Source organism: Onychostoma macrolepis, chromosome 11 (genome assembly GCF_012432095.1).
Source record: "Onychostoma macrolepis isolate SWU-2019 chromosome 11, ASM1243209v1, whole genome shotgun sequence".
In the NCBI taxonomy this organism is placed as follows: domain Eukaryota; kingdom Metazoa; phylum Chordata; class Actinopteri; order Cypriniformes; family Cyprinidae; genus Onychostoma; species Onychostoma macrolepis.
In genome coordinates this window covers 28,698,047-28,711,610 of record NC_081165.1, presented here as the reverse complement: position 1 = coordinate 28,711,610, position 13,564 = coordinate 28,698,047, and the positions used below count along the sequence as shown (strand labels likewise).

At 35.6% G+C, this 13,564-nt stretch overlaps 1 protein-coding gene across 1 annotated transcript in view; it reads right to left on the bottom strand.

The window, feature by feature from the left end:
• Positions 1–13,564, bottom strand: part of sos1 (son of sevenless homolog 1 (Drosophila)) — a 52,473-nt gene that overhangs the window by 25,577 nt on the left and 13,332 nt on the right. Inside the window, exons 5-10 of the mRNA XM_058790475.1 lie at positions 12,538–12,744; positions 11,282–11,425; positions 10,680–10,790; positions 10,371–10,469; positions 8,144–8,271; positions 966–1,257 (exon numbers count right to left, since the gene is read on the bottom strand). Of these exons, the coding sequence (XP_058646458.1) occupies positions 966–1,257; positions 8,144–8,271; positions 10,371–10,469; positions 10,680–10,790; positions 11,282–11,425; positions 12,538–12,744 (981 nt within the window). The remainder of the gene's footprint in view (positions 1–965; positions 1,258–8,143; positions 8,272–10,370; positions 10,470–10,679; positions 10,791–11,281; positions 11,426–12,537; positions 12,745–13,564) is intronic.

Sequence of the window (13,564 nt, the reverse complement as noted above, 5' to 3'; positions counted from 1 at the left end):
TAATAAAGAGAATGTTACTTGAATCATGTTGTAGTCATGTTTTGAAGTGGACTAGCTAAATGTTAAAAATTTGTTATCTTGAAATGGTCAAATATTCTGATTAGAGCTGTCAGTTTAACGCGTTAACTTAATTTGTTATGAAAAAAAATAACTCGATTAAAATATTTTATATTTGCAGAAAAAATATTACGTCAGCAGAATTGTTGTGCATCTCCGAGCAACACAGCGGTGTTTAGTTTCTGAATGAATCAGCGTTTTGAACAAATTGTGAACCAATGATTCAGTAGCCTATTCATAAAGTGAGCCGTTTACTTCATTCCTGAATGAATCAGCCGTTTGAACAAATCAAATGAATTAATGACTCAAAGACATTTACCACCACCTGCTGGGAGTTTTAGTTTCTTATTTAGAGTATCATTTCATTAAAAATAAAATAAAATCAAAACATTAAAGGGATAGTTCACCCAAAAAAACTTAATTCTGTCATCAATCATGTCGTTTCAAACCTGTATGACTTTCTTTTGCACAACATAAAAGAAGGTGAAGACTGTTGGTAACTAAACTGTTATGGTTACCAATGACTTTCATTGTATGAACAAAAAAAAAAAGAATAATAATAATATATCTATCTATCTATCTATCTATCTATCTATCTATCTATCTATATCTATAATAAAATCTTTTATGTTTCATAGTTTATGTTAGGCCGTTGTAGCCTAAACATTTGTGTAATAAATTATGTTGAATCAAATAAAATATTTCTTTCCAAAGCTACTATTTGTAATGTTTATTTGATACTTTCTCATTTAACACAATAATGGCTTTAAATAATCTTTTGTAGGTAATTTTACAGCCAAATTTAATTTGTGATTAGATTAATCGACAATGTAATTAATTAGATTAAAACTTTTAATCGACTGACAGCCCTGATTCTGATAGAAATTGTGGTTTTATTTCTTGCCCACCTTCCTCATCAAGAACTTCTCCTTGAGCCGGTACTCGGCAGCGCTGGCTCCTGGCAAACGTGGCTGGCCGTGGTTGGACTTGCAGCAGATCATGAGGCCGTCAAACAGGAAGATGTGGCGCTCGTGTTTGGCGCCGACCCGCGTGAGCGTCCCCTCCATGATGAACTCGTTGCAGCACTGGCCGATGTCTTTGCCCTCCCAGCCGTCTATGTTCCTCTGGATCTCATTCATCTTCTTGATGGCCAGATGTTTGCCCTTCATCTGCTGACTGTAGAAGCGGCACGCCGACTCGCTGAGAGACACGACACAGACAACCATCAGGAGACAACGCCACAAAAACAGGGCTGGGCTGACTATACATTCACGATTCAATCATTTTGATGAGCTGATACGGATTATGAAATCCTAAGATTGATATTTTAGTCGATGCTTTTTTTAGTTGATTCCTCTAAACTGTATTTGTAGTGCCTGCAATAATCACAATAAGTTACTTTTGATAACTGTCAGTTTCCTCACTAAATGTGTTTTTGTGGCTCTTTAACGTGTGCTGTCGCTGATCATCTCTTCCTCTTTACTACTAGTTACAGCAGCAAATAAACATGAATGAACATCAGAATCAGAACAACTTACTGAAATCAATCATGAATCATGTAATCAATCAATCAGTGATTCATCCACAGAAAGACATCAATAGAACAGCTTTCAATTTAAAAACCATAAACTCAATATTCAGCTAGAAAAACAACTCCACAGAGAAGCATTTTGATAAATATATGCACTATATTACATATTCATTACACAGTCAGGTCCATATATATTTGGACACAGTCACAATTTGTATTATTTTAGCTGCTGACCAAAACATATTCAAGTTAGTTATATAATGAATACGGGCTTGAAGTGCAGACTCTGAGCTTTAATTCTCATCACAGTTGGAGGAAAGGTTAAAGAATTACAGCTCTTTAATATGTACCTCCCCCCTTTTTCAAGGGACCATAAGTAATTGGACAACTGACTCAAAAGCCATTTCATGGACAGATGTGGGCTATTCCTTCATTATTTCTACATCAATTAAGCAGGTAAAAGGCCTGGACGTCCACGGAGGACAACAGTGGTGATGATCGGAGAATCCTCTCCATAGTAAAGAAAAACCCTTTCACAACATCCAGCCAAGAGAAGACAGAAGCAGCGGATCAGTTCTGAAGTGTGTAGAGATATACTCTCTGCTCAGATTCAGTCAAATACAGCAAAGCTGATTCAGCGGCGCTTCATACTTTGACCCAAAACATACAGCAAAAGCAACCCAGGAGTTTGTGAAGGTAAAAAGTGGAATATTCTGCACCGGCCGAGTCAATCTCCTGATCTGGACCCGATCGAGCAGCATTTCACTCGCTGAAGACTAAACTACAGACAGAAAGAGCCACAAACAAACAACAACTGAAGTCCGCTGCAGTGAAGACCTGGCAAAGCTTCAGAAAGAAGAAACCCAGTATCTGCTGATGTCCAGGAGTTACAGACTTAAGGCAGTCATCGCCTGCAAAGGATTCTCAACAAAATATAAAAAATGATAATTTTATTTATGATTATATTTATTTGTCCAATTACATTTGAGCCCCTGAAAATGGGGGGGGGGATAAAAATGGTTGTAAATCCTAAACATTTTATGTTAAGTTTTTGTTCAACCCCTTGAATTAAAGCGTAAAGTCTGCACTTCAATTTCATCTTGATTGTTTCATTTTAATTCTGTTCTGGTGGCAAACAGAGCCAAAATTATGAAAATTGTGTCAGTGTCCAAATATATATGGACTAGGGCTGCAACAACGAATCGATTAAATCGATAAAAATCGATTACTAAAAGCGTTGGCAACGAATTTCATAATCGATTCGTTGTGTCGCGCAACGCGGAGACGTTTGATTATTAAAAAAAAAAAAAAAAAAAAACTTTAGTTGAGCGGAGCGGAGTGAACACACTCGGTCTCTCTCGCGCACGGATGCTAACAGAGTTTGGCGCCTCATAAATAAAAACAAAAAGTAAAAAAATTAAAAATTAAAAAGCAGCGGAGGTAGAGGAAAGATACATGGCGGAGGCAGAGAAATCCGTGCGACCCAAGTCATCCAAGGTGTGGGAGCAGGGGCGGCGTTTGCGTATGGCAGAGTATGCAGTTGCCATACCCTAGCCCAGTCAGGTGCTGTGAAAAATTATCCAAACTTGAGTCGCTTATAATTCGTTTTATTATTTTAAATCAGAGAGTTTTAAAAGTAGTAAACCAATGATAAGCATTAAAATAACTTGTCAGTAAAACTTCGTAACGCCATTGGATCATCGAGCTCTCAGCAAGACCTCGTAACTTCACCCGCCTCCGTTCAGATTGACGCGCGCACAGCCTGGAGAAGATGAGATCTCTGCTTTTTCGCAATGCAAGGGTGAATAAATAATTGGTGTTTGAATAGTACAGCGTTTTCTTTACTCAAACACTATGTCAGTAAAGGATAATGTTTTTGTGTGTTTGAAGAGTGGAGAAGAATTAGTTATTTGCTGTCTATATCGTTTTAAATATCCTGTGCATTATGTGCATAAGCGCTTAATTTGAGATTTTGGCCAAGTGTATTAAACAACAAGAAAAACTAAGCGCCCATATAGCTACAATCAAAGTTATATAACCTGTAAAAGTTGATGAAAGCATAATGCACTTAATGCACTTATGCACTGCATAACAGTTACAGCCGTTCTAACGACAGACAAAACATCTCCGTCAATCTCTGGTCAAAAACATTATTAACTCCATTTGAGCTTGATTTTCATATAATGTTAAGTGCAGGTGTCTGATACAATACCAACGCTAACGACGCAGTGTTGTTAAATTATTTAATTTTTGCACTCCCCAGATGTAAAGCATACATGTGTATGTTTTTTGTGTTAGTCCATTTTTATTTTATTTTATTATTATTATAACAGCTCAGGGATGGTCAAGGAGCAACATGTTTGTGCACTTTCTAAAGATTTTAGTTCTGTTTTTGAATAAAGGGTTGGAAATGAATGCTTTTTTAAAAAAAATCCAATTCATCGATTAATCGAAAAAATAATCGACAGATTAATCGATTATTAAAATAATCGTTAGTTGCAGCCCTAATATGGACCTGACTGTATTTTTACTCAACCTGTTAATCAGGTTTTCATTTTTTAATTCTATGTTTAAAAATCTGTTTTTAGTAGTTTTTAATACATGCACTGTTTAAAAGTTTATATTTTAACAAACAATTGGAGTAGAAACATAACTATGTTATTAAAAGTTGACTTAGAGTTGCAATTAAAATGTTTTAAATTTTTTACTGGACTGTTGATTATTATATTGAAAAAAATTATTTAAAAGTTGAATTTAATAGTTTGGACTCTGTTGTTAATTTTAAAGGGGTCATATAATGCCCATTTTCCACAAGTTGATATTATTCTTTAGGGTCTAAATGAAAGCTCTGTAACATAGTTTGGTTAAAATTTTTCATCCCTTTTTCACCCTGTCAAAAACAGCTCTTGTCAGAGCAAGCCGTATTGTGTCCTTCTCCTTTAAATGTTAATGAGCTCTGCTGACTCCGCCCCTCTCATCCGAGCCACTCTCTGAGGGACTGTTTACTTTAGCCGCATTCATCGTGAAACTAGCTAATTAGCACATTATTAGGAAAGGCCATTTGCAAAGATTCATTTAAAAAACCTTGTACTCACTTCTTCTGGAGGTGAAGCTGGATCACGAATGATTCGCGCGAACATAGACGCATTAATGTAGATGGAGGGCGCATTCCCTTCAGAACCAAACCTAATCCTCTTCAGCGGCTCAGATGACGGGAGTAAATGACGACTGCTATGTTCATTATTACATCCAACAACACAACACCTCGATCGCTCAGGAGTCATTCTGGTCTACATCTGCTCCGGCGGTGAAGCGGCTGATGACAGCTCACTCAGCGCGGCTCTGAGGTACGACTCCAGTGCAGTCTGTGCTGAAACCTGCTGTCAATCAACTATCGTGGGCGGGGCCTCCGTCCATGTGACGTCACACAGACAGACGGCTCGATTTGAGAAAGGGGTAAAGATTTAACAAGATTACAAAAAAAACACTGGGTGGGTTTTTATCATTATAGGGTGGTTGTGTACACACTGCCAACACACATTGCATGTAGCATTATATGACCCCTTTAACCATTAATATTATATTAATGTCTCAACTGACAGCTTTTTATTTTCAGCATAACTGAAATACTATTTTAGTTTTTATTAATATTTTGAATTAGTTTTTATTTTTATTTTTGGTAGGGTTTTTTTTTTTTTTTTTTTTTTTTAGACATCTATACAGTTTTCATAAATTTTTGATTAAAATTAAGCTAAATGAAAATGTCGCCATGGCAAGTAGCTGAAATAAAATAAGTTTAGGAGATTTTTTTCATATTTTATTTCAGTTAAAGTTTAATTTATTTTAAGTTCACAAAAGTTTTTTTTAGTTGTTTTTTTTTAATGATTTTAGTCAACTATAATAACCCTGGATGGTTGTTTTCCTTCAGAAAAATTTACATTTACTGTACCTAACATATATCCAAATGAATCATTATAAAATCGTATCAGAATCAAATCAAATCAAGAGCTTGTGAATCAGAATCGAATTGATTAGTGAAAATCTGTCAATACCCAGCCATACAAAAACACTAACGGAAAACATGAGAATATCAGAGTAAAGCTGAAGTAAACACAGTACAATCACTGGAGAGGACGAGGAAGGAAGGGGAGATGAATCTGCTCTTACTGAGGACTAAACCAAGTCCTGGAGGTTCCTCACCATTACATAAGCAGTGTACAGTGTCCAATCAGCTTTAAGATCAACAGCCCTCCAGGACCTGAAGGAGACACGCTTCTACACCATCAGATTGAGTCTAAGATGTTCTTAGTAGGAGCAGGAGTCTGATTGCCTCTGGTGTTACAAATCACAGGACGAGAGCGAAGGAGGAACTGCTTAAAGACATCTTACTTCTGAGTGTGTTTGTGGACACGCTGAGAGCGCAGACTGTCCCTCCTCATGACAGCGTCTCACTGAAGAGCGCCACACGCTGGAGCAGAGCCACACTGCACTGTTACACTAGTGTTACACTATTACCCTCATCACACACACGCAAGCGCACAAAGACACACACACACACACACACACAAACAGGAACCGTTCACTAAAAAACAACATTTGTGCTCACCCTCAGGCCATCCAAGATTAGTTTTTAACTGGTATTTTTGTACTTTACTCCTGTACTGTTGTATCTTTTTATTTTAAAGCACTTTGTAACTTTGTTCTGAAAGGTGCAATATAAATAATTTTAAAAAATTAAATCCGAGATTAGGATGAGTGCGTTTCTTCATCAGGTTTGTAGAAATGTGTCTCAGCAATGGATGCTCTGCAGTGAATGGGTGCCGTCAGAATGAGAGTCTGATAAAAACATCACAATAATCCACAGCACTCCAGTCCATCAGTTAACATCTGGAGAAGACAAAAGCTGAGACAAATCCAGCATTAAGACGTTTTTCCTCTATAATCCATAATAACGCTTCCTGCAGTGAAGAAGTGTTCTGGTCTGAATCAGGAGAGAAATCTGCAGATCAAGCAGCGTTTACAAGACAAAACAGCTCTAAACTAATATGTGGCTGGATTTTGATGCGAGAGACAACAGGAGAAACAAACTCATCCTGATCTCAGATGGACTGAGGGCGAGCACATTTACAGCTAATGTTTATTTTTGATCGAACTATCCCTTTAATACAGATCCAAACACGACTGTAACTGTAATCGTGTCCCTCTCAAGAACGTCCGATCAACAAAACTCAACCTCTTCAAAACTAAGAGCTGGTTTACACTGAAATCACTCGACCCTAAAACTAAACGCAAAAGTGGAAGAATCAAGAATAATGATTTCAACAACATGACGGAGTTAAAAACATAAATCATCTGAGACGCTCACAGATGGATTCTTTGTTCTGGTCTAATCGCGTTCATAACTCCACAAACAGCGTGAAAGTGATGAGGAACACACACATACCGTAAGATCAGCCATCCTTTCCACATACACGAACGCATAAAACCACAGAAACACCAGCCACGGCGCAAAACCAGCAGAAACCAGGTCAGATCCTCATGATTCTCTCAGAGAGCGAGCGAGTGACCAAGAGCTGCTTTCCTCTCTCTCTCTCTCTCTGAGAACAATACCAGCCGGGACGCCCAAACCTGACGCAACAGACCTCCACCTCTATCAGAGGGTCAGAGGGAAACACATGAGGGCCGATGGGTGGAGACCCGTGTGTGTGTGTGTGTGTGTGTGTGTGTGTGAGTGTGTGAAACACTTTCATCACATGTATGTTTATGATATGGACGGGACACAATGGCCAGCCAATAACTCCAACTATAACAGTTTTTAACCTCAACAACATGTTAACAAATGTTATGTCATTTGAATTAAGTACTATTACAACTATTCAGTAATATAAATTTTCTTTATTTGTAAAATGATATAAAAATTATTGTGTAATAAAACTGTATATATATATATATATACACACACATATATATATATATATATATATATATACATACACACACACACACATACACATATATATATTAAAAAATATATATATTTATAAGTATACAATTTTAAATAATCAAATAATAAATAAAATAAAAATTTATTAATTTATTAATTAATTGTAAAAATGCTGAAAGTTTCCTGTTAGGGTCAGAGCTGCATTATAGTATAACTAGCTGTATATAAAAACAATACAAGTCCACAATTAGAGAGCGGAGTAAACGTGTGAGCGTGTGTTTAGTGTTTGTGTGTGTGTGTGTGTATAAGTGTGTGTTATTAGTGTGTGTGTGTGCGTTTACTCAACCTGTTAATCAGGTTTTCATTTTTTAATTGTATGTTTGAATAAATCTGTTTTTATTAGTTTTTATTACATGCACTGTTTAAAAGTTTATATTTTAACAAAAAAATTGGAGTAGAAACATAAATATGTTATTAAAAGTTGACAGAGTTGCAATTAAAATGTTTGCATGTTTGAATTTAATAGTTTGGACTCTGTTGTTAAATTTTAACCATTAATATTATATTAATGTCTCAACTGACAGCTTTTTATTGTGTGTGTGTGTGTGTACCTGAGGCGTCTCTTGGCGAGGCTCTTTGAGCAGATTCTCTCCATGCTGCTCTGCAGGTTCAGAAGGGCTGTAATGGCCTGCTTCAAACACTCTTTATCCTCCTCATCCTCACTCTTCTCCTCCAGTTGCTGTAGAGCAGCAGACAGAGATGAGAAATATTTAGACTCATCTCACAATGCTTTAGTCGGGGTTTCCCAAACTGGGGTTCAGTAGTTGATGATAAAAACAAATAATAAATGAACCACAAAAATGTCAATAATTTATAATAATTTATTAAATTAAATTATGAATATGAAAATTAATATTTTGTACAAATTAAAAGCAATAAAAAAAAACACTTAAAAATTAATAAAATAAAAAATTGAAAATTTAATTTGAAAATATTAAGCGAATTAAAATAAAACACTAATTACATAAAAACATTAAATTAATTAAATCATAACATTGTAAAATTTACAATGTACAAAGTTTATTTAAAATATGTTAAATCAAAAATATAATATAAAAATATGTTTTAATTACATTTGAATCAAAATAACACTAAAAATAAATTATAAAAATTAAAATAAATAAATAATTTTTTACGATGTCATTAATTTGTAGCAAATATTTTTTCAAAATCAAATCAAATCCAAAAAAAAAATATTTGCTACAAATTAATGACATCGTTAAAAAATTAAAATAAATATATTTAATTAACCCAAACAACATAAATCACTAAGTACAATTAATTAAATCCTAAGTATGCTAATTAAAATAAATAATGTTAAAGTGAACATGCGAATGTGTTGTTAAATGACTGAATTTTCTGTGTGGGTCTGTAATGGACAGAACAAATGTCAGAATCCTCTCATATCTCTCGTCAGCTCATGTGTGCAAACAGATATTTCTGACTTCAGCCGAGAGGTCTGTACAGGCGTTACAGCGGCAGAGATTTGCTGCTTTCTGCTCCATAAATCCCTCAGAAAGAATCCAGAAAAGCAGCTTAGGGCTGCTGGGAATGCTGGAGCTCTGGAAGAGGCACATGTTCAGATCCTTGTGACTCCAGACAGAATCACTGATCCCAGATCCATCGACACGAGTGAATGTAGGCCACACACAACCCATCAATATAACAACACACAATCATCCAAACTCACAGCGCCTCCGTGTTTCTGTCAGCCGAACCCCTTTGAGCTCAAATATTCACTCGAAGCATTCCTGAGATTATAAGATCATTTTTAAGAATTGAACAACACATTCGCATGTTCATGGTTCTCTGATGTCTGTTAAAGGATTTTTAATGCATTTTAATGTGACTGCTTTTATTTTAAAGTTAGTTATTTTAATTGTATATTTTTATGATTTAATTATTAGCTTTTCATCAACTCACAAACCTCAGATTGGGAAACTGCAGAGTAGTAATGCTGTAAATTTAGATTTTACATTTAGAAATTGAAAATATTTTTTTAAATAGTTGAGTTAAATAGAATCTAAGAAGAAAAAAGAAAAAGTGCACCTCCAAAATTGTTTATAAACATTAATGTACTATTATTAATTAATATAAAACATTATAATCATAATAATAATTATTATTAAAAGTACAATTAAAATAATGCATTATAAATTACATTATTATTAATTTAAAAAGTAATTAAATGATTACTACTATTATGTATACAAATAAAAAATTATAAGCTATAATATTATAATTAAATCATGCAACAGTGTTCGAAAAGTGTTCATGCGCTAAACCTTTTTAAATTTAGAAATTAAAAATAGAATTGGAGAAGTGCACCTCCAAACTTTTTTATAAACACATGAATGCGTTATTATTCAATCAAATAAAACAAATTATTATTATTAATTACAAATTAAAATAAAAATGCAATATGAATTATTAATAATATTATTAAATAGAATGCAACTAAATGATTACTATATTTATTATTTATTAAAAAACAAAATAATTTATTATAATTATAATATCATTATTAAACCCTGCAGCAGGGTTTGAAAAGTGTTGATGCTCTAAATTTAGAAATGTCAAATATGTTTGAAATAGTCTGGTTAAAGAGTCTAGAGAAGAACAGTGAAGCGCACCTCTAAAGCTAGCGTTATAAAGATGTGAAAGTGCACAGACAGCAGGCTTGTCCTGTACGTTTGGAAACGATTCATTTGCATCATTTGGCTTCAGAAGTTATGTGTGAGTCAGTGAGGTGCATTGTGGGAAGCTGATGACACTCGCCTTTAAAATCTCGAAGTAATGCAGACAGTGGTAGACGGGCGTGAGGAGTAACCGCGGTAAAACATACTGCACCGCCTCTTTGAAGCCTTCACAGATGGACTGAAACACAAAAATATCACTGGATTATTACAATTAATGGCTAAATGAATGTTTGGGAATGTAATCTGATATTTCCTCCTGACACACTCCAGCTAAAGAGAGAAATAACTGACTTAAAACCAGTTTTAGCTGCTGATAATACTAGTGCTCTTATCATTTTTGGCCAGCAGTGTGTGTGTTCGTATCTCCAGTGCGTCTGTGACCTCTGACCTGCAGGTAGATGGCCGCTCCGGGTTTGGACAGCTGACTCAGGAAGTGGTCGTGGAAGCCGCTGCGCAGGATATCCTGTGCGTACGTCTCGTAGGGGTCAAAGGCCAGCTCCTGAAAATGGCCCACACCTCAGAGTTAATCGACGACAGGAAAAACAAGCGGCTCAAACGTCACACAGAGAGCGACACACTTCATCATCACACACCACAACACACAAACACAGAATCATCTTACTAGTAGTGCGGAGCGATACAGATTAATAATACATAAATACATTTATAAGAATTACTTCTACGAATGTTACAAATACATAATTAAAAAAAAAAAATATATATATATATATATATATATATATATATATATATATATATATATATAAAATATTGTTATTAATAAAATATATGAATTAAATGATTACTATTATTATTATTAACAAACAATTAAACAAATTATTAAAAATAGTATTATTAATAAAATATTAAATTATTAAATAATTATTAAACATTGCTATTATTAATAATTAAAATGTAATAAAAAATGATTAGAAATTGTATATTGTAAATATAATAAATATATTGGAGATATATTTGTGAGCGTCTGACCTCAGCGAGGTCCTCGAAGCAGCTGCCCACCAGCGGGTGAGGACTGCCCTCGTCGGTCATCTCCACCGTGTCCTCGATCAGCCCCAGCAGCTTCACCGTCACCTCATGGATGTCCACGATCCGGCTGAAGATGTTCTCCACGTCCTACAGGATCAGAGCAGACCAGCGAATTTACCTTGCGCTGATTCTGAGTGGCTCAATCGTGCGAGAAACGGGACACATTTTTAACACACACATACATATGCGTATACTTATATGCATTTATATATATATATATATATATATATATACACAATTGAGGTCAAAAGTTTTCATCCCTCTTTCAGAATCTGCAAAACGTTCATTATTTTACCAATATAAGAGGGATCATACAAAATGCATGTTATTGTTTATTTAGTACTGACCTGAATAAGATATGTGTGACCCTGAAGCACAAAACCAGTCATAAAGGGTCAATTTTTTGAAATTGAGATTTATACATCATCTGAAAGCTGAATAAATAATCTTTCCATTGATGTATGGTTTGTTGGACAATATTTGTCTGAGATACAACTATTTGTAAATCTGGAATCTGAGGGTGCAAAAAAATCTAAATATTGAGAAAATCACCTTTAAAGTTGTTCAAATGAAGTTCTTAGCAATGCATATTACTAATCAAAAATGAAGTTTTGATATATTTAATGTAGGAAATTTACAAGATATCTTCGTGGAACATGATCTTTACTTAATATCCTAATGATTTTTGGCATAAAAGAAAAATGGATAATTTTGACCCATACAATGTATTGTTGACTATTGCTACAAATATAGCTGTGCTGCTTATGACTGCTTTTTTTGAACCCTTTCCAACAATGACTGAATGATGTAGCCGGGAAAACTTTTTGAATTTGAAGATCAGGGTAAATTTAACTTATTTTTTCTTCTGGGAAACATGCAAGTATCTTCTGTAGCTTCTGAAGGGCAGTGCTAAATGAAAAAACATGATATTTAGGCAAAATAAGAAAAATGCACTGATCTCCTTTCTGTTCAAAGGTTTTCACCCCCGGCTCTTACTGCATGGTTTTTCCTTCTGGAGCATCAGTGTGTGTTTGAACCTTCTGTAATAGTTGCGTACGAGTCCTTCAGTTGTTCTCAGTGTGAAAAGATGCATCTCAAAATCATACAGTCATTGTTGGAAAGGGTTCAAATGTTCGAATGTTTTGTGGTTATCGCAACAGCTCTAGAGCAGAGGAGCGAGGATGAGGAGCGGGACTCACGTGCGGGGAGAACAGCATGGTGTTGGAGGCGAAGGGCTCGCGGAAAACCTTGATGATGAGGTTCAGGTCGCGCAGATACTGACGCACCTCCGCCATGAAGGTCTTCACCAGGTCATAGTACATTTGCTCCTCGGCCGCAGACGGCTCCTCGTCCAGAGGAAACACGCTGATGTCCTCCTCCACCTGATGGAACATGTCCATCAGCACCTGCAAGCACAGACACAGGGGCGGAGTCAGAGCTGGGCGGAGTCTGAGACAGAGCTGGGCGGGGCCTGAGACATAGCTGGGCGGGGCCTGAGACAGAACAGGGCGGAATCTGAAACAGAGCTGGGCGGGGCCTGAGACAGAGCAGGGCGGAGTCTGCGAAAGAGCAGGGCGGGGCCCGAGAGATCTGATCAGAGTCAGAGACAGAGATGGGCGGAGTCTGGGACAGAGCTGGGTGGGGCCTGAGACAGAGCTGGGCGGAGAATAGGCGCGTTCGACTTGAAGCAGCACTGCGCAGAATGATTACCGTATGACATCAAAGTACCGCGAGAGTGATTCAACGCATAGGATCCGACTGCTTTCTTATCGCTCCCGCGGTACTTTGATTTCATACGGTGATCATTCTGCGCAGCGCTGCTTCAAGGCGAACGTGCCTAATGAGACAGAGCTGGGCGGAGTCTGAGACAGGCTCCAGCGATGTTCGTCAAAATAAAAGTTTTGAAAATGAAGAAATTAAGACAGCCATGAATATTGTGTCATTTTAGAGTTGTATTGTAAAATTAAATGATCATTTTTATGGTATTTTAATTAAAAACACATTTTTGTAAAATATATTACAATAGTACTTTTCTATTTTAGTATTTTTATGTAATAATAATAATACAATTATGAATAAAAATGAGTATTATTAAAATGATTATTTTTAATAAAACACTTTCTAAATTAAAATAATAATAATAATAATTATTATTATTGTTGTTATTTTATATTTTTAATAAAACTTTCTAAATTAAAATAATAATAATAATAATAATTATTATTA